Source organism: Cheilinus undulatus, linkage group 15, assembly GCF_018320785.1.
Source record: "Cheilinus undulatus linkage group 15, ASM1832078v1, whole genome shotgun sequence".
NCBI lineage: Eukaryota > Metazoa > Chordata > Actinopteri > Labriformes > Labridae > Cheilinus > Cheilinus undulatus.
Genome location: NC_054879.1, coordinates 11,799,091 through 11,826,441, shown reverse-complemented (window position 1 = coordinate 11,826,441; position 27,351 = coordinate 11,799,091). Strand labels below are relative to the sequence as shown.

The following is a 27,351-nucleotide window of genomic DNA, read 5'->3' as shown; positions in this document are numbered from 1 at the left end:
CTGTGTATCTGCATGGCGATCAGTCTTACAACCGACTAGAATTTGTCAGATACTGATGAAGGGGCGAGAGAGTCGAGGAATCAGTGCAGTTTGTTTTGGTTCGACAGACTGGTGCTTAAGTGAGGCATCTGCTGGATATGTTTTCTGTAAGTTGGTTAAACATGACAATTTTTAAGCAAATAAGAAGCAAATATAAACATGAAAATAGTCTTCCTGGTTATAATTTAATTCCTTGCAAAGGAAAAGATTTATGACAAAAGACAACAATATCAGACAACCATGAAGGAATACTCTGTTACATAGAAATATTTCAAATAAATACAAAGAAAATACAATTAAATGGGCTGAATATGTTACACTTTGTTCCCTTTAATTTGTTTAAATTGTTAGGGTTAGAAGTGGGCTCAACATCAGTATTTCAAACATTTTTGGTTACAACTGTGTACATACATCTAAGAAATAATCTGTCCTCTGTGCTTTAAGCATCATTGATGTTCAACTTTCTACCAGTAGCTTTCGTACTTAATGGGGCTCGATAGATTAGACCCAACTTGTCTAAATCTGTCAGGCAAAAGCATGTGCCTAAAAATACAGTCAGCTGAACATTTACATTCATTCATGTCATGAACACAGCGCGGCCAAGGATAATAGAGCTCAACAGTGTGGTTACGGAAGTAAAAATCCCAGTCATTTGCTCCATAGTAGATTTGAGTGAGCTACCACAATTTGAAACAGTAGCATACCCTCCTGATTTCTTACTTTGAAAATATTTTTCACACTTAAATGTTTCAGGTCATCAAACACATTTGAATATTAGATGAAGATAAGCGTAGTAAACACAAAACGCAGTTCTAAAATAAAGATTTTATTTTTTTAGTGAACAAAGCCATCCAAACCTATCCTATGTGAAAATGTTATAGCCCCCCTTGGTAATGAATAAATAACTGTCACTAACCAAAGTTATTGGAAAGCTGAGATCAGTTTCACTAGTCACAACCAGACCTGTTGAATCAATAAATCTATTAAATAGAGCCTGTCTGACAAAGGAAAATAAGCTTAAAGATCTCAAAAAGCAACGCTCCATGCTGCGATTTAAAAGAATTCAAGAACTGATGAGAAACAAAGTCATTGACATCTATCAGTCTGGAAAAGGTTATTAAGCCATTTCTGATGCTTTGGGACTCCAGCAAACCACAGTGAGAGCCATTATCCACAAACAGAGAAATCTTGGAACAGTGGTGAACCTTTTCAGGAATGGCTGTCCTACCAAAATTACTCTAGGAGCGCATCAGCATCTCACTCAGATCACAAAAGTAAAACATCCTGCAAGACCTGCAGGCCTCACTGGACTCAGAAAAGGTCAGTGTTCATGATTCAACATTAAGGAGACTGAGAAAATGAGCATCCATAAGAGATTTCCAGGGCCAAAACCACTGCTGACCAAAAAGAACACAAAGGCCAGTGTCACATTTGCCAAAAAAACATCTTGATGATCTCCAAGACTTTTGGGCAAATATTCTGTGGACTGGCGAGACAATAGTTGTACTTTTGGAAGGTGTCCGTCCCATTACATCTTCTAAGTAAGACATCATTTCATAAAAGAACATCATACCAGCAGTCAAACATGCTGCAGTATTGAGACGGTCTAGGGCTGCTGTGCTGCCTCAGGGCTGGGACCACCTGCCATAACTGATGGAACCATTAATTCTGCTCTCTACCATAAAATCCTGAGGGGGAATGCGCAGCCAAAGTGCACTTATGTTGATCTGATCTGAAACGCCAGCAAGTCCACATCTGAATGGTTTATAGTGTGGCCTAGTCAAATCTGGACTTGATCCTGATTGAGATGCTTTGTCATGACTTTAAACAGGAGGTTCATGCTTGAAAAAACCCTCCAATGCCGGATTAAAACAATTCTGCAAAGAAGAGTGGGCCAAAATTCCTCCGAGTTATTGCAAATGCTTGCTTGTAGTTGTTGCCACTGAGGGCGGCCCAACAAGTTATTAGGCTGAGGAAACAATGACTTTTTCACATATAACTGGGTAGGTTTGGATGGTTTCTGGACGGAACAAGCCTTTAAGAGGAGAAGTGAAACATCTTCAGTAACCTATCAAGCCCAGTTTTCCTCTCTGTATTACCATGACTTGGATAAATGAGACCCTCACAGACAGATATAAATACTACATTAGAAGATAGAAATATAAATAGGCTAAATCTCAAATCACCCAACCACTCAGGCCTACTCGACGTGTTGCATTTTACCGCTTAGGTGTCTTGACTGTTGTTGAAATGGAGGGGTAGAGTGACGTAGGGTACATGGACACTTATCCAAACGTTTTGGGAAATGTCCTACAAAGCCTTGTGAATCATCAAGATTTGAAAATTACAACAACAATCTCATATGATAATTAGTATTATTTAAACGTAATATGGTCTTTTTTCAAAAATTTCTTAAAGTAGAAATCTCTTGGCATCTACCAGGAGCTTAAAAGATCATCTGATTTCAAGGGGGCACCTGAAAGTAAAACAGAAATAGGAATGGGCCATAGTCTTGAACTTGTCCTTTTTTTCTTGATTTTGCACTGTATCAAATGTTCTTTTGAGATAGGTATTCTTGTCACTGATTGGCTTGGTTCAAGGATAAAAAATGCTGATGCAAAGATTTAAAATGTCAGTGCAGAATTTGAATGGGAATTTTACTTCCAGAACAAGAGCTACTGAAAAAAGTGGGCATTCACTGTTGAGGTCTATGGAGAAAACCTTTAGATATCTCTGTCATGAGTTTGCCATTTCAGTCCCCTTACACCATGCAACATAAACATGTGGTTGAAAAGGTCCATTATGATGCAGCTCTCTATGAATCTGCTATGCAGTGCTAATGTAAAGCACGTTCAGTAACTCATTAACCCGGAGAGCTGCAGAATAAAATACTCACTGCAGCAGGTGCATGCTTCACATCAAAGCAGAGCTTCAAATGTCTGCTTACAGACAACAATGGAGGGAAAATAAAGGTTTTAATTTACAGTTTGAATTCCATGTGACTGCACTCGAGTAAACACAGCTTTTACTCCACTTGACCTCCTTTTTTCCCTTTGTCTGACACAAAAGCCCGGACTGTAAGCCATATATTTTTACATTGCAAGTGTTGGATTGCCTTGACCGCTTTATGTACACAAAGGAGACAACAAACTGAAAGGCTGGGAATCAATATTTACAGATCAAAGGTCAGTTTCCCCTGAGACAGAATTCTTGCATGGCTCGTAATGTAGGGCATGGTTACGTGAAATGAGATATACCCATCTCTGTGGTTTGAAAACAAAAATGCTGCTACACTCCTGACCATTCAGAGCATGATTTGTTTAATTGTACTTTATCATCTGGACTTTGCTTTTCAGCACTTTGTTTTTAGTCGATTGTAAGTCTGCAGAAGTCATAATGGTTATCAGGTAAATACAAATATATATATGAATATTTGAGTTTATTTTTGTCATAATTTATAGCTATGTACAAAAACCTCCTCAGCTGCCACACTGTCTGTTGACTGATTCCACCGTCTTTATGCATTACAGCAGTTACAGTGCAGAGATGAACCACAGAAAAATAAATACTGTTAGCATAAAAGGTAAAATATATACTGCATACAATTAACATCTGTGCAGGAACATTCCTCCATTTTTAAAAAGGTAAAACCTTCAATATCAGCACCTTTCTGGTGAGCTAATGTCACCTCCATCATCTTTAGGGCCTCCAGAGTATTTTACTTTCAAATTCAAGTCTGCTCATGTGCATCTAATTCAGTCTGCAGGGTTTTTTTGGTTTAAAAACCATCGTGTGTGAGAAATATGACACATAATTCCCAAATCTAGTGTTCATTTAAGCCTCCTCTTTCTGATTTGTGCTCTCAGGCATAAGTCTTACACCGTAAAATGTATAAAAGAAGTGCATGTAGCCATGATGATTTTACTCATTTGGTTGTGAACCCTCTATTATGTAGTCTAATTTTAGGCATTTTGGCTTTTGCCATCCCAAGACACATGTAACCATATTTGGATAACTTGTTTGGCCAGTAATGTTTTACAGAGTACTGCAACTTTGGAAATATAAATTGTCTTAATATATAAGCCTCAGTCTGTCCAGTGGGACAGTTTCTGTGCAGCTGCTTTGCTCTTTTACGTACATTTTGTTTATTCGGTATAAAATTTGCACATTTCCTAGCCATACTACAGCAGTTGAGCTCTCAGCATGCGTTGATTATTTTAAGGCAGACTCATAACCCAAAAGTCTCTGTTGCTTCGCCACTATCACTTGATTATGACCTCAAAAAGGAGAAAAGCGGTTAAAAAGTAATGCCTGCCTCAGCTGCTTTGGTCTGTGTTATGTACTGCAGCACATTCTGAGCAACTTGGTGGCTGCTAGAAATCCATGATGAGTAGGGCAATATTTTCAGTCATGCTAGATCTTGTGCAATGAGGGATTGCTGCAACTGCCTGCACTTACGGTAATGACGCTACATGTCGCTGCACTTTATACTGGTTCAAAAGTCAGCTCAGAATAAAGGATAAAGGTACCTTTTTTGGATAATAAATCTTAAAAAAAACTAGAAGTGTATCTTATAGACCAGTTTTTACAGTAACCTATTAGAGTACTTAGGCATTACATTACATAGGCATTATCTGTTACTGGAATACCAGCAATATTTCCCTTCAAAAATCCCATTAGTATTTGTTTCTCTCTATTTCAGGGCAGGTGGCTGTAAAGGTTTTACTGTCTGATATTTATGTGTCTTTAAGCCTGAGTTAAGCCTGATTTGTACTTTGTTGAATTGTGTTGAATAGACACCATAGCATATGCCCTAGGTCTGCATATTCATGAACATACAGTTCATACATAAGAAGCATAGGTGAAAAGTCTGACGTGCACCTACTCAAAAACTTATCAACGTGGAACACTGGCTTTGTGATTGGCCTCAGGTGGCAGCCAGTTTCTGAGTAATGTCTACAGTGAGATAAATGGCTGTAGATGATAAACCAATTCATCAAATCTACCTCCCATCAGAAAATTCAAGAAATGCCATTTCTCATCTATGACCATCAGCTTTGGCCACACAACATAAGTATGCTTAGTAATGCTAATTATAAGGCAGTCATATTTTGGCCAAGTTAACATGAAATTTGAGAGCAGGATTAGGAAGTCTGTTTGGTGCTACTGTCTAATATAACCTACAGAGACAGCATAGTATCTCCTACAACACTGATCTGCTATTTGCACCTCTTTAAGTTTTCTTCTTCAGAATGGACTCTGTGGAGGCATAGCCACGACTTACTTCCTCATTATTTAAATAATTCAGTTAAGCAACAACTTTCTTACTTTACAAGAAACTACAATAAAACTGGATTCTGTTTGGGATTTTCATGGACAGGATCTTGGGGCACAAGTTTCCAGTTTGGTGACCTTAAACATTCATCTCTGCTTCTGTAGATGATGTGATTCTATTGGCCTTTTCAGCTAGGGACCTCCAGCAGGTATTGGGGTGGTTTGTAGCTGAGCGGGTAGTGGCTGGGATAAGGGGTGGCCCCTTCAAGTCTGAGGCCATGGGTTGTCTACTGGAAAACGCTGGATTGCTCCCTCTGGGTGGGAAGTTTTGCCCCAAGTGGAAGAGTTCAAGTATCTTGGGGTCTTGTTCACGAGCAAGGGTTGAATGGACCAGGTGTTGTACTGGACCACTGAAGTGAAGAAGGAGCTGAGGCAGAAGGCAAAGCTTTCAATTTATGGATTGATTTTTGTTCCAGCACTCACCTACGGTCACGAACCCTGGGTAATGACCAAAAGAATGAAGTTGCAGGTTCAAGCGATTGACATGAGATTCCACAGGAGGGCGGCTGGGTTCGGCTTGGTTTTCTTTCTTGAAAAAAGTCAGTTGAGGTGGTTCAGGCTTCTGATTAGGATGCCTTCTGGTTGCCTCCCTGTGGAGGTCTTCCAGGTGCATCCAACTTGGAGGAGACCCCAGGGTAGACCCAGTACTCGCTGGAGGGATTATATATCTCATCTGGCCTGGGAATGCCTCAGAATCAACCAGGAAGTAGAGGAAAATTTTGTTGGGGAGAGGGATGTCTGGGTTGACTTACTAAGCCTGCTGTGACCACGACTCAGCCCTGGATGAGTGGAAGAAAATGGATGGATAAAATACACGCCAGTTTGGCTTGGTGGATGGAGCAGGTGCCAACATGCAAAGGCTGTGGTCCTCGATGCACTGGTCCTGGATTTGGGACTGTTTGGTGCATGTCTTCCACATCCCTCTATCCCTATGTTTCCTGTCTCTCTTCAGCTGTCCTTTCCCATTAAAGCCAAAAAGCCCAAAAACATAGGTGGCAACCAAAAGTGCCAGCATGTAAAGCATGAAGCCTTTCTTGCCAACTAGGGGGCGCTTCCATGAGATTGTGGCATCACATGAGCAATGAATACCAGGGATCTGTCTTGTTTCTTTGTGCTTCTCTGTATTTGCTTCAGCTGTTTTTGGCCACAACTATGTCTAACCGAAATTGGTCTATTTATAGTGTTTTTTTTCTCAGGAAGGATTAAGGCTAAGGATCAAACCACAAACTCATTAGGATGTTTTTTTCACAAGGTTATTAATCAATCTTGATTTAAGGTCCTATTTTTTAACTGAAAATAAACGGCCAAACATCTTTTTACATCTGGTGGAGGCACACCTTCACTGGAATGCAGGTTTAAGGCACTTCTGCGATGACTTAACTTCTGAAACCAAGAGGCTACATCCACTTCTTGTATACAGACTGCGGTGTAATATTTCTTTGAGGATTATACACAAGGCTTTCACAAAACTGTACACAATATGATCCTGAATAGCTCTGGACTCTCATGAAATTATGTGTAATTTCTATGTACAACTGGTGCAGCAGAAGTAGAGTTTCTGAAAATGTCCAAGAGTCACAGCTGAATGGTAATTAAAATTCTATAGCGGGCTCGAAAATATAGGAGGTGAAAACTAAATCTCTGGGCATTTCAAAACAACTCTGAACACAGATGGTACATTATAATTCCAAGCTCACAGTCGTGCTGTACAATGCATCATTCATACATTCTGCCAACACTCAACTGTTCCCCAGCGTTTTCAGTGCTTGTGTGTTTGCTTAGTTTCTATGCTTTTCCACTCAAGTGTGTTATCATATTATTCATGACATGTGTGAAAAATGCACCACGCCATGGAAGTACTGTGGAGAGATGAAAGAACCGGTGAATAATGACATCTTCTGTTTTTCATGTGTCAACCTACACAATATTTTCTTTTATTTTATACTTGTATAGCTATAGGTATTTGGAATCTAAACACCACTAAGAATCTGGCATTGAGTCCAAAGGTCACAAAATAAATAGGTACAACAAAGTAGAAAAATAAGGTTTAGACCATGTTAGCTATTTACTTACATTATACATCCAAGGTCACAATAAGAGGGTAGGAGTACTGGTATGTTGGGCATTTAACACCAAACAAAGTACAGTAACACCCCATGAAGAGGCTTGCACAGTCTCTGGAGAAATTTTGGCTTCAGGGGCGACTACATTTAGGGAGGAGGCTTAGTGCCAGGGAGCTCTGTTGGCAGCGACAAAGGTGAACTTTTGCCCAGTCAAAGTGCTCATTACTAGAAGTCTGCACAGAACGGAAAAGGTCTATTTAACTCCTTGTTGCACTTCATTGCAACCAATAGGCAACGGCAGTGGTACAAAGGAAATCTGGCATTTAATCTGCTGAGGCAGTGGAATTCTGGGCTTTGAAATTAGGGTCAATTAGCCAGATAATTCACAACTTTTCATGAAAATCTGCTTAAATTAGAACAAACTGACCCTATTTTCCACCTTTCAGGTTTAAAGACGGGTGAAATTATCCCACTCCCTGTAGTCGTTAAGGTCCCCATCAACATTGCACTTATGCCCACAACCTGCAGAGTAATTAAAGGGATATTTAGGATAAAAACATGGTGAAAACGCTCATATAAGTTAGGCTTTTTTTTTTTTTGCTATATTTGCATCGTCAACTTCAGGTAGGTGCTCAGGGTTATTTTTTATGGCCACTTATAAAATAAAATGTTCAGGGAGTTTAACACAACACCACAGAGATCTAACATCAGGTGTGCTCTGGTCTAAACAAGGGTAGAAAGTGAGTATCCAGATATATATCCAGAATATTTAGAGTATTTTATAAACACCATTTCAGGAGCTCCTTCTTTGACGCTGTGGTTTCCAAAGAGATTTGTTCTGATTGGTCAGAGCTGGAGAACGGAGGTGGAAGTCCGAGTGGAAGGGTCCATTTTTAATTTACACAAGCATGTGGATCTCGTTGTACTCATCCCGTCCATCTTCGTCAAAGTTCGGAGAGTCCTCATCGCAATCCAGCTGTGAAAAGACAAATTAGCATCAGTCTTTTAAGCTCAAGTTCTGCTTAAAGGTCAGAATAAGAAATTAACTCCTTTTGGAAATGCAATCCCAAAAGCTTCTAGGAAATGTCAGTCAAGTTTGATTTGTGTCGACACGTGTGAAGCTCGATAAGCTTCCTTAGGTACGGGCCTGTTCACCCCCTTGTGATACCCGCAGAGACTGCTGGCAGTTTTTGGGCCCTTGGGACATCCACAGCATGACCAGAGGCTCATGGAAACACCACTACTTGCCACATCCACCCCTGACTCTGCCCAAAAGGTGTCGACTTTATTTTTTCAACAGATTATTTTCCCATGCTCCTGATAATGTGCAAGGACATCCAGAGCCCAACCCTCGGGCTGCTTACTTGCCACGTCTATGCATTGTCTACCCAACTATTGTTGTGGATGGACTCAAAGAAAGAGTTGTAAGAGTAAGTGAAACATTATCTAAATTTTACTATAACAGTCATAAATATTACTAGGTGGCCTTCACATGTCAGAATGTTGTTCAACACCAGCATGTCTGTCTGGGAGAAGTGTCTATCAGAGGGTTTCTTTTGTGAAGCAGTTTGTGTTTTCTGTTGAATATGCATTCATGCTGCACAATTTTGCATTTCTGTGTGCCAAATCCCATACTAAATAGGAAACATTTAGAGTACAAGTGTACATAGTGCATTCACACTGATACTGTAAGTAAACTCAAATGCAGTGTGCTACTGGCCAACTCATAAAACGTCCAAAAATTGAGTGTGGAACAATCGCACATTCAATTATTGCCATATTGGTGATATTGTATTGTTAGCTGGCTAGCCAGCTAGCTCTGATTAGCATCCTCTAGCTAGCTTATGTGTTACTGGCAATGGCAGCAGATTTAAGAATGGGCATTTGAATTGAAATAAGTTCATTTTCTTAAAAAGAATAATGTTGACATTAAATAAAAGCAATATGAATCTAACAGTGAGTGAAATGTCAAATTTTGATTATAATCACCTAACGTCTACGTATAACTTGCTGCTAAAAAAAAAAAAAAGAAGTAGAAGAAAACAAAGGCCGTGGACTGTCGTTACTTCCTGTTTGTGCAAAACAGCAGGGCAGGATTTGAGACAATACTAACCTGCTGTGATAAAGTGCCCTGTACTGTATTATAGTATACTAACAGAAGTATGGGGTTTGAGACGCACTTTTTGTGTTGTAGCTATTTTCCGCCGCCTTTCTGTTAATGCAAGCATTTTGAAGCCTTCTAGCCACCTAACTTTTATGAGTATTATTAAATCTATAGCAAATTTAAGTAAAACATACTTTGCAAATATGCTGTGCACTGCATTAAGAAGCTTAGATCAGTGATGAGTTGATTAAATAAAGCATTTAAATTTAAAATGTAAATGTTAGTATAAAAATTATGCTGATAGTGTTATATATACTCATCTGTTATTGTAATTATAAGTAATTGTAATTTTATTATAGTTTTAGTTTTGAACACTTTGGAAGTGAGAATCAAATTAGCCTTGTCCTCTTACCAAAGAGGTCCATCACTTAGTGAGGCCGATCTAGACTAACTAGTCTGAGAGACTGTTTTCACCATGGCAGCCACCATGGATTGGCCTCAAATGGCTGACATCACTCAGGATTTTTCTAATATACTTCAAAGCCAGTGGACAAATCCCCTTATCCACAGGGCGGTTCCAAATCGAGACAATCAGGAAGCTTGTCAAAGGAGCTTTAAGTCACACAAAAACATACTGCGAAAATGAATTATTACCATTAGAGAGGGGTTTGTCTCTTTTAGGATGCATCAGATTGATACCAGCAGTAGCCTCACTGATACCACATTGACATGGAAGTAAAACAATTTTTATATAATTTAAAGGCAACTTTACCCATTACTCGAAAAAATAAACTTAAAAAATTAAAAAGCCTAAGCTGAAAATAATGGGAAATGTTTGCTCTGATGTTCTGTGGAGGTCAGTTTGCTGGACATAAAATAATACGGGCTGTTTTACTGTTACAAAATAGAGCCCTTCAGAAAAACACCTTGCTTTCACCAAGGCGAAGCTGTGAAATATCCACTAACACAGCATACACTGAAACTGAAATGCTGTTTCCCAAGTGTGGCTCTCTGTAGTGGTTAAAGCACATGATTTTGGGAACCTTTCTGGAGCAGAGCATAGCTGAGCTTTTGTGTAGGAACTCCAAAATGCTCCTCCAAAACCTACCATGATAGCTTTATCCTGATGTGTCAGGAGGACATTTTAAACTTGATATCCAGGTAGTAAATCCAGGTAACCAATGGCAAATCTGCAGTGCTTTGGGTTCATAAGACCTTTGGATGAACACACCATGAATGGTGGTCAGGTCAGCAGCAGTCTATTTATCCTAGCTCCTGAATAAATTGACATTTTGGAAAGGGAAGGTTTTAATGTCACAGTGATGACATGTATGGGTTTGGGGGCTCTAACCAAGAAAACAAAAACCCCTGCCTCAGGATGGACTGTGGAACTTCTGCTGGTTACAACTCAGAGAAAAAAGAAATATTTGCATATCGTGTAAAAATATTTGGATGAGAAAGCTGTCCATGATCACAGGGGAGGAAGTCATTTGTAGGATTTCAGTATGGATTGTTTGAGTTAGGCAGATAGAGCAACATGCCAACATCAATCTAATGTTAAATTTGCTGTAAAGTAAGCATCCTGGGGCTGTGTGGGATCAGATTGTTGTGGCAGAGTTTCAAACATTCCTGGACAGTCTCTGCTTCCAAACCTACCGCCTGGAGCTCACGTTCCTCGAAAATCCTGGAGAGGATGAGGCGACGCAGCGGCACCGTCATGATGAGGACGAAGGGGAACGCCAAGGAGGCCACGGTGGACTTCACTACCCACAGAGCCACGATGCATGCCAGCTGCACAATGGTGAACATGTTCATACGCCATGTCTTCACCTGAAATGACACAGGCATAGTCCATGAGAAAAAAAAAAAAAAAAACAATATACTACATACTACATACGGACATTTTGCACATGATGTCAGACAGTCTGTTCTGTCTGGTCCTGGATGGTATAAGGGACCTGTTTATTACTGGATAAATACTCTTGTTTCAGTGCATATTTTGTATTTCGTTGATCTCAATGGGCTTTATCTGGTTAAATTAAGGTTAAGTTAAAAAAAATGGAAAGCTTGGTAAGGTTGTCATTTTAGTATTAGATGCCTGCAGACATAACGTTCTTTTATAACATGTAAAACAGTACATTCCATGGCAATGCCACTGGTTTAAGCTGGCCATTGTTAGCGTATTTGAAAGGGGGTAAACACTTGCAAACACCGGTTAAAAACCTAAGTGTGATTACTGCACCTTCCAACCAAATAAGATGTGCAAACAGAGTACATGTTAGCATCCTTCTGCAGTTTAATGAGCATATTTTCACATTCTGATGAAACACAAAGCAGAGGGTATGAGCACGGACAGCTACAAAGGTGTCTAGGGTTTGGCATGCTTGTGATTACTGCCTGTGCATGGAGAAATGCCTTTTTTGAAGTCCAGTTTCTTAAGTTTCTCCGTTTGTGAGCACCCTCATGGTAAACACCTGTAGGATAAAAATGTTACTTTCTGTTACTTTAACGCCCCAAATGCACCTTGAATGCAATTATGGACTAAAAGGGAACTTCCATTACTCAACACTTTTAAAAGCAGGCTAGAAACTTAACTTTCTGCATTGGTTTAAGGCTAGATCTCGTTCTATGCCTTCAGTGCAAGTAAGTTTGCATGCTTTAATCTGTGCAAATAAATGGTTGCCTTGTATTGGTTTTAATTTCTTCTCTGAATTTGTGCATGACATTCTAGATTTACAATAACATGATGGAGTTGCATTTTTGTTGCATTTTGCTTCTTAACATAAAGCATACTGTGTTTCCTTGTGTATGAAATGTGTTGTGCAAATAAAGTTTGACTTGTCTTAATATTCACATCAGCCTTAGGTATTGGTTCCCAACCTGGGTCCAGGACCCATCTGGAGGGGGGCTTTGTCTGCTCTTTGGATGCCAAAATTGGATCTGTAAATATTTGTCTACACCATGATAAAACAGTTATTAAGAAGTTTATACAAAGGTATTTTGATAAGAAAAGCATGCATAGGTCTTTTTTAGGGTTTCATCAGTGAAACATTTAAAATCTATGTTGAATTTTGGCAGCAGTGTGTCACCTTTTCTTCTCTCTTGGGTCGTGGGGAGCTCCACTTTACTAAGGTACATGTGGGGGGGTGTCCAAGGAAAAATGGTTGGGAAACACTGGCCTAAGGTAACAGAAGCTATGTTTACATGGACCAGTTTTGATTGGAATAAATATCTGCTCTGAAAAAAATCTTCATATTTACTTCATTCAGAATAAATTTTCTGATCTGGCTAATTCTGAGGGACATTTTACTCCAAAGAGGAGGGTTGGTTTATGCCCACGGAAACACTCGATCTGATCATCTCTCCCACTTCGGAATGATTTTTGTGGTAACACTTCCTATGCCCCCCTCTCGATAATGCATTATAACATATTATAAGTATACTTTTAATGTGTTTTAATGTACCTATAATGCTGTATAACAATAGTTACAAGCATTCATGACTATTCATAATGCCTTATAACAGCAAGCATAACTAATTATAATGCCAGTGTCCATAATAACTACATGCACTATAAGACATTATGAGTCACTATAGACACTGGCATTATATTTACCCATGATTACTGTTAAATGGGATTATAAGTAGTCATGAGTGCTTATAATGTGTTATTATGTACCTATAATGATGTATAACCATAGTTACAAGTATACTTACAATATATTTTAATTCATTATAGAGGGGGGGCATAGAAAGGGTTAGCATTTTGGTCTTACTGCACATGCCTGCCTCACGTGATGTCTTTTTGCTTTATTTTCAGAATGAACAGAAACAATCCATTATTTCCCAAGGAAAGGCATGGAAGAATTTCTTCTTTTACGGTGAATTTTTGGTAGATTTGACTTGTGGGACAATACCATGCATGTCAGAGTAGTTTTCTTCAGATCAAATGTATGATGCATGAGCACAAACATCTGAGTCAGATCTCATCTTTTAGCATCTCTGTGAACACAGAAGTTTAAATATCTAATTAGAATAAATGAAATTGGATTGTGAAGAAAATTGTTAATGGAACCACAGCTAGTGACGTGTCATCTGCTGTAGTGAATAATGGCATGCGTCCATAAAAGGTTTATAAAGAAGCAGTGGTTCTAAACTCCTCTGGCCTCAGAACCCATCACCACCTCCTTAATGAGAAACCATCACCTAAATTTCTAAAAAATGGCAACCATTTAAATGTATTCAATGGACTTTAGAAAGACAGAACAAAACATGACTGAAAAGTGAGACAAGTCAAAACAAAGACACTTAAAGGAACATTACAGAATCCCTGGAAGGACACGCATTCATATGTTTTATTCTAGTTTACCTGAGATGACAAGACAGTGTTGGCTGTTTTCTATATATCTCAAGAATTTAACACATCATGGAAAAACATCTTTTTCGTGTCAAGAATACCAGATAAACATGTCAAGATATGTTTGCTATTTGTTATCATGGCAAAACAGAGTAAAAAAACATCAACACATAGATGTATGTACTCTTTGGGCCTCCATAAGTCATAGACCTCTTGCCATTAGGGATGCACAATACTAGCCTTTGCAGATATCTGATGTGTTGATACTTCCAAACTCATTTCACCAGACAGCAAAGTCCGTTTCAGTGTGTCGCAATTAACTTCTGTCATTTGTGGACTTCGCTCCACCCCAGAACTTGGGCTTGGCTTTGCACAGTGATCTCTGTTGAACCAGTACTGATATATTCACAACTTTTTGTCACAACTTTGGTTTTTTGATCCAAGTGCCTCCTATGCAAAGAGAGGCTGAGTGAAACAAAGCTAAGAGAGTTGCAGGGAAATAGACAGTCTGGCAGTTGTTTTACATTTGAGGCTTTATACAAAATGTTCAGGGCTCATGGTGGGCCCCCTTGAGTGTGTGGGGCTCTAAGCAAACTTATATACCTGATGGTACAGTTGAACATTATGCTGATATTTAAGGCCGATACATGATTCATACTGCATATGTACGCTGATATATCTGCAGAAATCTACATATCTGTCAATACCGATATCTTGTCAATAACATCATGCATCCCTATTTGCCTTTGTGTTTTTTACAGGCATACATTTGTGAAGGGGTCGATTTAAGTAATATAGAGCAGATGTTCTCAGCTGGTGGATTGGGACCCAAATGTTGGTCACACAGTCCTTTTTCAGAGGGTCATGACTGTAAACCTGGATATAAAATGCATTCAAGAGCGCAGATGGCCTAGTGGTTAGGTAGCACCCATGTACGTGGTCGTCCTGAGTTCATGTCCAGCCTTTGGCTCTTTCACCACATGTCATTCCCCAATCTCTTATCCCTATTTCATCTCTATCCACTATCCTAGCTCTCCAACAAAAGGTTAAAAATGCATGCCAAAAAGTCCATAAAACTCTAATAAAACACATCTGCGTCGTCCTGTCTCTTTGTTTTGTCACATGTTCTGCACTGTCTGCAGTCTAAACTGTACTATTATTCAAAAATCGATCTGATCGGTGGAAAAATATCATGAATTTGGGTCACAATTGCTCAAAGGGAGTTGATGGTGAGTCCTGAGGCTTAATCAGTTAAGAACCACTGATCCTAAGGGCCCAGGCAGAGACAAATATGAGACCCTTCTCCATTTAACTAAAAGAAGTCCTATTGTGAAGCTTTTTTTCAGGTAACAAAGCCAGAGAACTACTGACAGACTTTTATCTAAAATATATTGTAAATATCTAAATACTGAACAGTACTTCATCATCTTTGAAGAAAGAATCATAACTCAAACTCTCCACACTGCAATATTTTAACACATCTAGGCCAGATGGAACTTATAAAAATAAAATACTTATGCTTATTGTTGGTGCAATATCTCTTCCTCTGCTACATACCATACATTTTTATTTACTGCATGCCATTTTACCACACAGTAATCCATCACTCCAGTGTCTCATTATCTCTATAGGGTTCACCTAATTATAATTTGCTTGATATGGAGACAGTTTAGGGCTTCTGCAGGGATTGCAACTCACTGTTGGGGACAGGGGTCCTCTCCAGGACTCTCAAAGATTCTCAGAATCTATTTTGCTGTTGTTTTATCTACTTTCATGCCTTGGATTGGATTCACACCTGTATTGACATTATCTACAGGCTCATTAGAGTACAGGGACCCCGGCTATAGCCTACACCTTTGCCTAATTCATGCATTCATGACCCTCTAAAAACAGCTATACAACCCATTTCTGAGTTCTGACCCGGCAGCTGAGAATCTCTGTGATAACCCACACAGAAGACACACCTCAAGAACACACAGAGATACATTAAAGTTAAATGACTGCCAATGTTTCTCTCTGCATGAAGAAAATTTTACATGTTTTTGGCTCCATCTAGTGGACAAATCCTGTATTTTATGATGGGTTTTAAAAATCAAACAGATGGAATTGTCTGGTCAGTGTTGCTGTGTTTTAACAGTGATTTAAATATGGTTATACTGAAACAAACTCTACTGATGCACCTGAGACTGAGCAATGGACTGTGACTGGCATTCTCAAGTATTAACAGGCGATATAAGAGTGCATTTTCACTACAAAATACTTCACTTTTTACTATTTTCAGACAATTTCTTGACTAAATGGCTGTTAAAATGCAAAGCTATCAATGTTTAACGAACTTTCTTTATTAGTCATATGAGTGCTGTGTGCATGCTAAAATAGCTGTACTGATTCTGTTCATACAAGCAATAATACACAAAACAAGATCCAATTATTTAGTTCCATCCTGATCCGCAGCTCAAAAGTTTAAACTTGAAGAACTTTGAGCCCTTTGTTGTTGTAAAATACCGTCTTTCAGAGTAGCCTGGCTCATATTGTTCCCCGGATCACTTTAAAATGAGTTAAACACCATCATGCTGACTTTCAGGTACTAACTCACCAGCTGTAATTGCATGTCATCTTCCTATTTTCCTTCTTTTTTTTTAGAAAAACAATGCTCTCTTTCTCATGTATTATCACGCCTGGTATTGCTTAGTTAATATTAAATCAAAATTATTGCGTTTTACACTTTTATTCCAGGGCTTGACCACCATGAAGTTCAAACACTGTATGATGTTTGCAGGATAGAAAACACATGGCTACTTCTTCTACTGAATACTCACTGCCTTTCAGAGTTTCCATTTTGTATTATAAAGTTCCATCTACATAATATCATCACATAAAATGGTTGTTTTTAATGGTCAGTATAAACAACACAAAGATCTCTTTTGAAAAAGTTTCCAATGGGAGTGATCAGGAAAATAATCTTCAGTTCTCGAGCAGTGGAAAAATGTATTCATTGTTTATTTGAAGATAAAGTATTCACATGAAATTCCCTCCTAATGTTCCCTAAGAAAGTGTTTCTTGGCTGAGGTGAAACAGTCAAACAAAAGAATTTTATAATAAAATCACTAACCTTGGATAAACCACATGATTTGTCTTATTCAAAGTAAATCTAATAAATACTTTCTGCAATGATTACAAGAATTTTGTCCTATCTTTTACACTTTAAGAGGAGATCTCTTTAAGGACACTATGACCGGAGCAAAATCCACTTCAGTGTTTAATTTTTGACATTTGAAAAAATTTTCCAAGCTTAAAAAAACACTGCAAACCTATCTATTCATTTTAGTATCCTATTGCTACATGTTCTAAGATATCAAGCATGTTCGGCTGATGACTTATGCAGGACATGTATAGCTAATGTAAACTACTAATTGTTTTTCATAGGACTTTTCAATATGGCACAAAAATATTGGCATAGAAATAGCTGACTGCTAGCTAATACGACGCTCCAGTTTAAAAACCTTTAAATATGGAACACAACATGTTAATCCTGGTTTATACAGCTGTGTGCACACATTTTAGACATGTAGGGTGCTAAGGATTCATCACGGGGCCAGATGTACCACAACCCGAGGCTGAAGAGGAGGGGGAGGGTGGCCAGATTCAAGCTTGACAAGTGTGTCACTTGGCAGCCAAGGCCAGGCTCAACAGCATTTCTTCTGTTTGGGCCTTTTAACCCTGGGTAACACACACCAAGACCATGGGCAGTTTTCATGGTCACTACATGACCAGGGGCTTGTGGGAGTCCTCCAATCTGCTGTGCTTACCTGCCTCATCAACCCTTTTCTCCGCCCTAAAGGTGTGGACACTGTTATTTTTTCAACTGATTATTTTTCCATGCATCTGGTAAAATGCCAAGACATCCTCAAATATTCATGCATCAATTTTTGACCCAATCATGCCTAAAAGTGTTGCAGAGTACTGTACCTCTGTGTGAATCTGTGCCATACTAATGCTGGATGTGTCTGTGTCTCTGTAATACTCAGCCCCAGTGCTAGTTGTCAGTGCCATTCTGTACTAAATACAGTGCTAGTTCCCGGTCCTGCCACATTCCTTGTCAGTGAACAAGAAACCAGTGCAGCAGACAGAGTGGTTAATGTTGGAGCTGATAAATATTGAGCATCTGCTGATTATAGTGCAATTATTGCAAAAAAAAAAAAAAAAAAAAAAAAACACAGAGGAGACATCTGGGGAGATAAAACGGATGGCCTCTAAATCAGTTAAGGCGGAGGAACAGGAAATGTTTGTGCCTATTCCAAGACTAAGGGACATAGATGAATATTTACCTCCAATATTTTCTGATGACTGCATCTCGATCTGAAGAATTGTTCGGTCATCTGCAGCCATTTTTCTCACTCTTGAGAAACCACCATATGCTACCCAGCAGACAAATGAAAGGGTCTTGCTGTCTATGCTGTTATACATTTTAAGGAGGTGCATCAGGCTACATGTGTAGGCTTCTGTGTAGGTAAAGGGTTTGGGATCCTATGGCACACTAAAACTATGGTACTTACGTTAAAGTTCAGTTACTTTGGTAAAAATTTACTTAAGTAGAAGTAGAAGTACTGGTTTATAAATCTATGGGGGGTCTCGCTACTAGAGCCAAAATAAAGGGCTGTTGTAAATAAATAAAAATACGTTTTTTTTTATATCATAAAGTGGCTCAGCTAGCCTCTGAATGCAGTACAAGACTCAGGTCGTCAATGGTTTTCTCTTTCATCTTTCATTTCTAATATGATAAATCCTAAGTGTCCTTGTATTTTGTAGCAAGACTCTGCAGAAGCTTTAATTTCAGTGCAAGCTGGGTTCCTTTTTCGGACCCCAGAGGTTTTTCTTTTGTCCACCCAGCACCTTTTGAATGAACATGTCTTCTTCTGTCTTAAAGCTACAATATGTATAATGTTGCATTTAAATGTTTATATTAATCAAAAATGACTATAACCGTTGTATATATATTTTGGTGGACATCTTGTCTTATCCTCAAATATCTCTAAGTGTTTTCAGAAGCATGGAAATTCTATTTTTTTTATCAGTAACAGGATGCTTTGTGCTACTTACTTGTGACGGGCCATGATTATTCTCTGACATGAGTTGCAGATTTAACCACCCAAAGTCACCAAGTCACCCCCATTATGTGGGACTCCTTTATTTGAGATCTACACTTACTTAAGTGCAACTGCTGGAAATATGAATTGCAAGCAAGAGTGATCCCATAATGTATTATAAGAACAGAAATACTTTGAAAATCTGCTTTAAAAGGCTTCTATACTGTAGGTGGTCAGGTTATTCTTTGCCACATTTGCAGGGATTTTATGATACAAAGCACTATGGAAGATAGAAAACTGAGAATCACTTTAAACAATTCATAACAATCTACATGTATTCTGAGTCCACATTCTTCTATTACAGTTGTTAAAATGAAGCCGCTAAATCCAGCCAAAAACCAAATTGTGCTGATCCTCAACAGCGGAGGAAAACTCTCCTTGTGTGGGGGGTAAAAAAGTTTCCTTTCTCCCTGCATCTTTAGTGCCAGAAACCCCCGCTCAGCTTGTTTCTCTCTGGTGGTAAAGACTTGACATTTGCTGTACGTAAAGGAGGTTAAAAGCTTGCGTAACTGTAAAAACCTGTGTAATGATTATGCATAATGTAGAAAGGCGGCTGGATAATTAGTTTGGTTTATCAAACCGAGCTTAAAACCAAATCTGTAAACCCAAAGCTGCCTGAACTTCAGCGCTCTGCTGGGTTTGGCCTTTCCATCTCACCACTAATAACAGAAGGCGAGGGCATGTAAACATTCTCATTGCTTGTGTTACCTTGGTGACGTAGATGTGGTCGGGGTGATGCTTGGCGGGTGTGACCATCAGTGTGATTCGTTCATATAGCTGGATGCCTGTCAGAGAGGTGACCCCCATGTAGAGGAAGATACCAAAGAGCACGGCCAGAGGAATGAGGCGGAGCACGTCTGTCATCACGATGGACATACCTAATGGATGGGATGCGGTTAGAGACGAGGTTCGTAAACGATAACAGATATTTTTCTTCACAAATGTTCAATAATATACAACTGTGGGGAGAATCATTCATTCAAGATGGGAGCAGTCCTCATGATACACAGGCTGTAATTGCTGTTTATTTGAAACATATCCACTGCTCAGCTGCCCCGTTTGAAACACTACTTGAGCTAATCCAAAAGGTCTTACTCCTGATCTGAACAGCGTTTCAATCAAATAAAAGCTCAACAATCATGATGAGTCATTATGGTTGTGTACCCAAACCGGATCAAACTATACTTAAGGCGACTTTGGGAACCACCTTAATTGAAACAAGATATCCTGCTGGAAAAACAGTGTTAGCCAGCAGAGAAGAAACAATGTGGAAATGTCAGGCATTCAAGTTTAACTTTGACTATTTCATTTGGAAAATTAACTGTTGATGTTGGTTCATTTTGATGAGAATTTATAAACATAATCGGCAATCATTCTGAAGCTGTTAGCAAATCCATGCTCCGTGAACGCCCAGACATGTAGGAGCTGCAGAGGCGCCACTCTGTACCTTTGAACTTGTGTTTGCTTTCAAGACAAACTGTTGCCTCTAATTTCAGCATTGTCATACCGCTGTAGAGCAATTTATACAACCTTTTGTTCTGATCAGGTCATTTATTTTGACTAGCGGCTTTCCCATAAATGCTGATATAGAAAACAATACCAAGGGGACTTTTCACTTTCTGTATCAGTCCAGTGCCACTTGTAGAACTAGTTGAGTTGGTGAGATGTGAAAGAATCTATCACTGATTGTTGTGCACTTCCACTTTAGTACTATTTGCTGAGGCACTATGACAATATTACACCGAGGTTTAAGATTCTGTCAGTGTCAGCACTAATATGATCATCTTGCAGCCTATTAACCTTGCAAAGCCAATGGATTGGCCAGATTCCATGTCTGTCATCAGGCAGGTCTATCTTGCAGAGTTTCAATTGGAAACACAAGTTCCCAGGCTGAAAAGACCATCCATCAGTGTCCGTTCAGGAAAAAGAGGAAGAAGTGATGGGCGTGTTTTAGTTGAACTGCAAGTCTGTAAATGATGGCTGCCGGTGAAGAGATTGGCATGGATGAAACTAATGCCACAGTTTTATCAGAACCATACGTTTCTTTTTTAAATGAAGAGCAAAGAACTGCTTTTCTTGGTGGTAAAGATGATTTTATTCTTCTCCTGAACAGCCTCGGCCATGGCTCCACTGTTAATTTACAACTATAGCAGCTACTGTGAAGAGTGTGTTTCCACATCTGAACCATTTCTGATCATCCACCCTCCCAGATTGTTTTTGGAAGTTCTTTCAATCCTAAACACAGATTATGGGCAGTTCCCTAAATGGATGTGAAGCATATCTTATGCTATGGGAAAAGTATTTGGTATCTCAGGTTAGCATCCCTGTGCCTATAACTGAATCACAGTAGTGCTGTACACATCTCCCTCTTTTGTGTTATTACTTAAATCAGCAGTTCAGTCAGGACCAGACAGCCTACGTGGAAAGCATTAAGCTCATCCTATGCCAGTAAGGGAGGCATAAGGCAGGGAGAGACGCAGCAAAAACCCAAGAGCAGAGCAGGCATCAGTGACAACTGAACCAAATTTATTAAGTCAGAAGCAGCATAAAGGAAGAGCTAGGGTGGAGGAGGGTTGCAAGACCAGACTGCAGAGAGAGCAGCAGAGCATAGCCAGGCTAAAGCAGTTTAAATATAGCAGCATGAGAGGGTTAGCCAATAGTATGCTTAGAGCAAATCAGCTTGCCGTCAGCTGATGAGGGCTTGGATGAAATCAACTGATCTCAATTATGGCAGCGCTTGTCTCTGTGGTCTGCCTTATCTACATATTACGTTAGATGTTTGAATGTGTGAAAGATTCTCTTACCAACAAGAACAGCCACTAGAAGTCCTGTCAGCCTCTGTTCTTTCACCTCCTGGATCATGGGCTTCTCGCCAGGCGCTGTAGCTTTGCTCATGACTGTGAGGGCATTGACATGGGTGACAGAGCGGACAGTGGCTGCAGTGAGCCACGGCAGGCCAAAGAGAGGACAGATGGCACCCAGGATGACAATGAGCAGGAGATCCAGGTGGAAACCTGAGCCTTTGATCAGTTTACGCTCCTTCTTACTGACTATGAGTCTGACAGATGGGAGGAAAATGGGTCAATTTGGGGTGCTTAGAAAGACATCAAAAGTAATGTTGCATCATAACTGTAGAAAATCTTATGTGCTTACGAAGTGATCTGAGTTTCCATGAAAATGAGGATGAAGACAAGAAGCGCGGGTACGACAGATGCTCCCATCATCCAGGTTGGAAATGGCTGCTTGTCACCAAAGGGACTGATGAACCAGCCGCGCTTGTCAGGGGAGGTGACGGAGAAGCCAGACGGCACATCGAGTTTCTAAAAGTAAAGAGAAATAATGTAATCAAATGGAAAAAGGTATTGAAATGTTGGCACTTTGCAGAAAACACTGTGACTAAATATTGGGGGTTACAGTTACCTGTGTATAAGTGTCAGTGATGGCGTAATCCACCAACACTGACAGTAAAATTGAGATGGGGATGCCAAAGTCACCGATGATTCTTCTGGCCTGGAGGAAACAAGATACATCTTGTCACATAACGGCTCATATAAAGCAAACTAAACATAATGTCATTTTTCTATGACTGATTTTTAATGCTGTTGAACTAGTGTGGCACTGCAGAATTTCTGAATTGTAGCAGAGAGCTGCAACATATCCAGTGTGACCAGAACTCCCTGGTTAAAAAATATCTACTGATGTTTTATGTGGATCTGCACTCACATTTAAAGAGGGGGTATTATACTTTTCCGATTTTTAAAACATAATATTAAGTCACAATGTTGGGTGTCCATACTTCACGTATGTAAATTTTCAAACCACAAGATAAACGTATGTGGCAGTAATCTTGGAATTAGAGCGTAAAGTGATGAAAATGATTCATTGGGAATCTCTCCGAGATCTTCCTGAGACGAGATTTTGATGGAGGGAACTGATGAGGTCATCGCAATAGGATCTTCTGACTGGTTCATCCGTGCTGCTGGCAAAGCGGAACAGACCGCCCCCACAAGGCCTTTTAGCCATTTAGTAACACAGTAATTAAACAATTACCAAACAGATACGTCCCGCTCTATCCTTTGCTGCTGCTGGTTCTCTCTCCAAACTATCAGGGTCTAACACGTACGGACATATATCAAAATTCGCCATATTTTACTCAGTTGGACTTGTTCATTCAAAGTTTACAAGTACTAGCATAGCAATATAGCCACATTGGAGGGGGCAGGCACAAAACATTGAGTCCTGCTGCCGGCCAGCCTCTGGAAAATTGGCCAATCGGAGGAAAGCAGGTCTGTGGAGGGGGGTGGGGGGTGTTAAAGAGCAGCGAAAACAAAGCGTTTCAGACGGAGGTTAAAGTAAGGGTTTTCAGGACGCCAGTGTGAGAAACATGAGGAGTTTTTGAGCTGTAAACCATGTGAAACTACCACGTGGGTATCAGAGAGATGGGGTAAAGCTTTGAAAAAGGCATAATACCCCCACTCTAAGTATGCCTATTCAAGTACTTAATAAAGCAAACATCAAATCAGCCAGTTACATAATAGCCCACAATGCATTTAGACATATAGAAACAGTCAAGAGGATGTGCTCAAGTTCAAACTGAGAATCAAAATGGGAAAGAAAGGTGATTTTAGTGACTTTAGATGTGCCATCGTTGCCAGACAGGCTTGTCTGAGTATTTCTCAGACGACTGATCTACTGTGATTTCATACAAATCTACACATGTCTGGAAAGTGGATGTTTCTCCATACTGTATATGTCTAAAATATGAAGATATAAAAGACATAAGGAAGATCTACACAGATTAAAAACCTTGTTTTTCTTTTACTTTTAATATTTGAAAAAGAAGACGATGGCAAAGCTACTCTGTTTATGAACTTGATTTGCACAGAGAGACTGAAATTCATCTACATGCACCTACAGGATCTTGTGGACATGCACGGATGCAGAGATGTCAGAGATGACTGCTGCCCATTAATCGCAAAGGGACATTTGGTACCTTGCTCATGGACACATAGGCAGTACTTAGTACACACACTGGTTCCTTTGCAGCAACCAGACCAATTTCCAGACTTGGTCTGACCAGGACTTGAACCGGCAACACTCCGGTTACCAACTCAAGTCCTTTCATACTAAGCAACTTGACACCCTGTTATGTCAATTTAGGGAAGCACTTTGAGGTTTTGAGCTATGAAACATGTTTTAGGAGGGATGCACTTTAGTTTTTCCATGCAGACTACCTAAAATGTGCCAAGGAGTGGATGTGTTAAACAATGTAGGTTTCAAAATTTTCCAACCACAAATGTGTGAGAAATGAAATACAATCAGCATGTTTGTGTATAATTGAAGAATAAAATTCACAGTCTGAGCACAACACTATAAAATAACTCAGTTAAGTGAGGTACCTTTCCACCCAAAAAGCGACTGTTTCTGAATTTCCTGAGGAAGAAAGCAATAAAGAAAGTTCCCATCATGAGGACCAGAGACAGGAGAGCAGTGTTGGGCTGGTTGAAGACGGGGCCTTCATAATCTCTGAGACCAATGGTGGGAGTGGAATCAGTGGGATATATGGCCATCAGTGGGTGCTCCTGAAACACCTGGAAACAAGAGAGAAGACAATTTTCAAGCAAGCAAAACAAGCAAATACAACAAGTGGAGGATATGCAGAGGAGAACACTAGTACCTTTTTTCATAAGCATAGAATTGTAAGTCATAAGAGATAATCAGCTGTGAAAATGTTCAATCATGTGGTATTGCCCAATTAGTGAGAGATTTTAGTAACATACCTTGATGAGCTTAGAGAACGTCTCATAGATGAAGATTAGGGAAATGAGAAAAGCAAAGATCTCCTGGGTGAATGGTGAGATGTAGCGAACGAGGAAGCTGCCCTCTGCTGCTACGATGACCAGGACGATGATGATGAGCCAGAAACCGATCCAGACTCGACCAGTAAGGTACTCAAAGTTGTAGGATTGACAGAACTGAGAGAAACAGACACATATATGTGGAAAAGGGTGAGTTCTGAACCACATCAACTAAGGTATGCTATATTTGTGTGGTAGCCACTAGGGATGAAAAGATTATACTTCAATTTAAACCAATTTCTATGAAATATATAACATCATGCTCTCTTTAAATCAGCAGATGGCACAAACTGTGTCATATGATTAAGGCTTTGAAAAGAAATATATGTATTGCTTTAAAGATAAATAAGCAACCCCAAAACTAAAAAGTATGACATATTTATGAAAAAAGACCAGAAATTAAAAAAAAAAAAAAATAGAATAAATTAAATCCTACACAAAATATTTATCAACTACAGTGTATGATAGTGTTTTGCATTTGCATTTGCATTTTCAGTTAACTGAAATTTAGAAAAGCAAATACAGTATATTTCACACAGACATACTACACATGTCTTTCTAGAAATCTTATGATTTCAAATCAGTAAATTTAGTCAAACGTTCAAGGCAAATTGTAAACTGTATGAATCTAAGACATCATGCTATACTTTACTAGAATTCATGGTTTTTGGTTGCCTAACAGTCCAGCACTAACATTTTAGTCTCAGTCTCCCTGATGAAAACTATACATACTATTCGGTTAAGTTTTGTTTTCAAAGATCTAATTTTAGCCAGCTCAAGCCATGCATTTCCAAAGGGAAGAAAGGTTGTTGTCAAACATTTGAGGGTGCATTTTAGTTGACGTAATTAACACTGGAATTTATAACATGAAGTTTGTGGCATAGTACGCTACAGCCACAGCCAACAGGCTGCAGAGTATCATCAACTCTGCAGAGAGGGTAACTGGCAGCAATCTACCATCTCGCCATGACATGTGCATCTCTGGGACGCTGAAGTGTGCAAGAAACATAGCAGCCGACCCTTCTCACCTCGGACATGGACTTTTTGAGGCCATTCCCTCTTGCAGGAGGTTGAGGTCCATCAGGACCAAAACCTCTTACCACAAGAACAGTTCTTCCTCTCTGTCAGCCTCATGAATAGAACCCCTCCATCACCCCTGAGAAAAGCCCCTTAATATTCTACAAGGCTTTTAACATTTTGTTCATCTTCTATGTTATTTGTTTTGTACCAAACACCTAGTCAACTTCCTTGTATGTGAAAATGTGCTTGGCAATAAAACTTGATCCAGATTTTACTTGTTGGTTTAAACACCAGGCAGTGTTGCTATGTTAATTCTGTAAACAAACATTTTGACAGCGGAAAGGTTTTTTTGTGACTTATTAAAACTATTATATAAAATAGCCCTGATAAATAAAGAAATAAGGATTGCAAGAGCAAATGATAGCACAAATCATACTCAATCGCTTATATCTGCTCTGTAAAAAGGTTTAATTTACAAAGCATATTGCACAAATCATTTAAAAGCTCCAACACATCCACTGTAAGTAACCAAATTAAGTGTAAATGTTGAGCCTTCAGGTTTAAGATACAGTATAGCTTTTTGTTATTCTTTATTTAGTACATTTTGTATTGATTTAAGCAGAGATGGCTTTTCTTCCTGTTTAGACAGTAGCAGACATTTACTTTGAAAGTACCAGAGGGGAAGCGACTTAAGTAACACAAGGTAACTTGACTACGGAGCAAACAAAGAGAGCAATGGTAGAAAGTGAAAACCTAGCATCCTCTGAGCAGGCATTAGGCGCTTACGATGATTTTTGTGATTTTGTGGCTTCTGCAACTACAGTTTGTTTTATCTTGAAAATCATCAGTTTGAACCGTCATTTATTAAGAAGGGATGCTACATCTACCCTATTCGCTGTACAAAGCATCATTTTCATCCTAACCAGTGGTAGCCAAGGCTAACCTGGGCCCTCCTTAAATCTGACTGGCCCTAACAACAGTTGTCTGGTCTTCCATCAGAGGAGAGATGTGATGTAGCTAGTTGTTCTTTTAATCAATTCTTATGAATATCAGCCTACATGGGATAGGTTTTACTGTCTTAAATACACTAGAGGTAAGTTTTATGCAAGTGGCCCAGCCATCTTTATATTTTCTGTATGTGGCCCTCAGTGGAAAAAAGTTTGGACAATGTTGTAGAGACTGTTTAAATTGAACCATTACCATGGTTTTGGACTAAATACCTTGTAGTAGGCTTCTTCAAACACAAGTAAAGGTCCTGAGAAGCCAATGATGAGTAGAGGCTGACCAGCAAGCAGTGAGAAAATAACTCCAAGAGTAGCAGTGGACACAATAAGCTCAGTCACTCCCATCATGCCCTCTGTTTTTTCTCCTGCATGAGAAAGCAGCAGCAAAGAAAACCCATGTTAGGAGCAAAGGTCTAATCTGACAT

The 27,351-nt window shown here is 39.4% G+C and overlaps 1 protein-coding gene across 2 annotated transcripts in view; it reads right to left on the bottom strand.

Annotated features, from left to right (window-relative positions):
• Positions 1-222: 222 nt before the first annotated feature.
• Positions 223-27,351, bottom strand: part of slc4a3 (solute carrier family 4 member 3) — a 134,345-nt gene continuing 107,216 nt past the window's right edge. For both annotated transcript variants that reach the window (XM_041806767.1, XM_041806768.1), the window contains 9 exons: positions 27,143-27,291; positions 24,825-25,019; positions 24,444-24,635; positions 22,465-22,554; positions 22,198-22,364; positions 21,849-22,102; positions 19,753-19,922; positions 11,197-11,370; positions 223-8,412 (listed from right to left, as the gene is read on the bottom strand). In XM_041806767.1, coding sequence (XP_041662701.1) covers positions 8,335-8,412; positions 11,197-11,370; positions 19,753-19,922; positions 21,849-22,102; positions 22,198-22,364; positions 22,465-22,554; positions 24,444-24,635; positions 24,825-25,019; positions 27,143-27,291 — 1,469 coding nt within the window. In that variant the 3' untranslated portion in view covers positions 223-8,334. The remainder of the gene's footprint in view (positions 8,413-11,196; positions 11,371-19,752; positions 19,923-21,848; positions 22,103-22,197; positions 22,365-22,464; positions 22,555-24,443; positions 24,636-24,824; positions 25,020-27,142; positions 27,292-27,351) is intronic.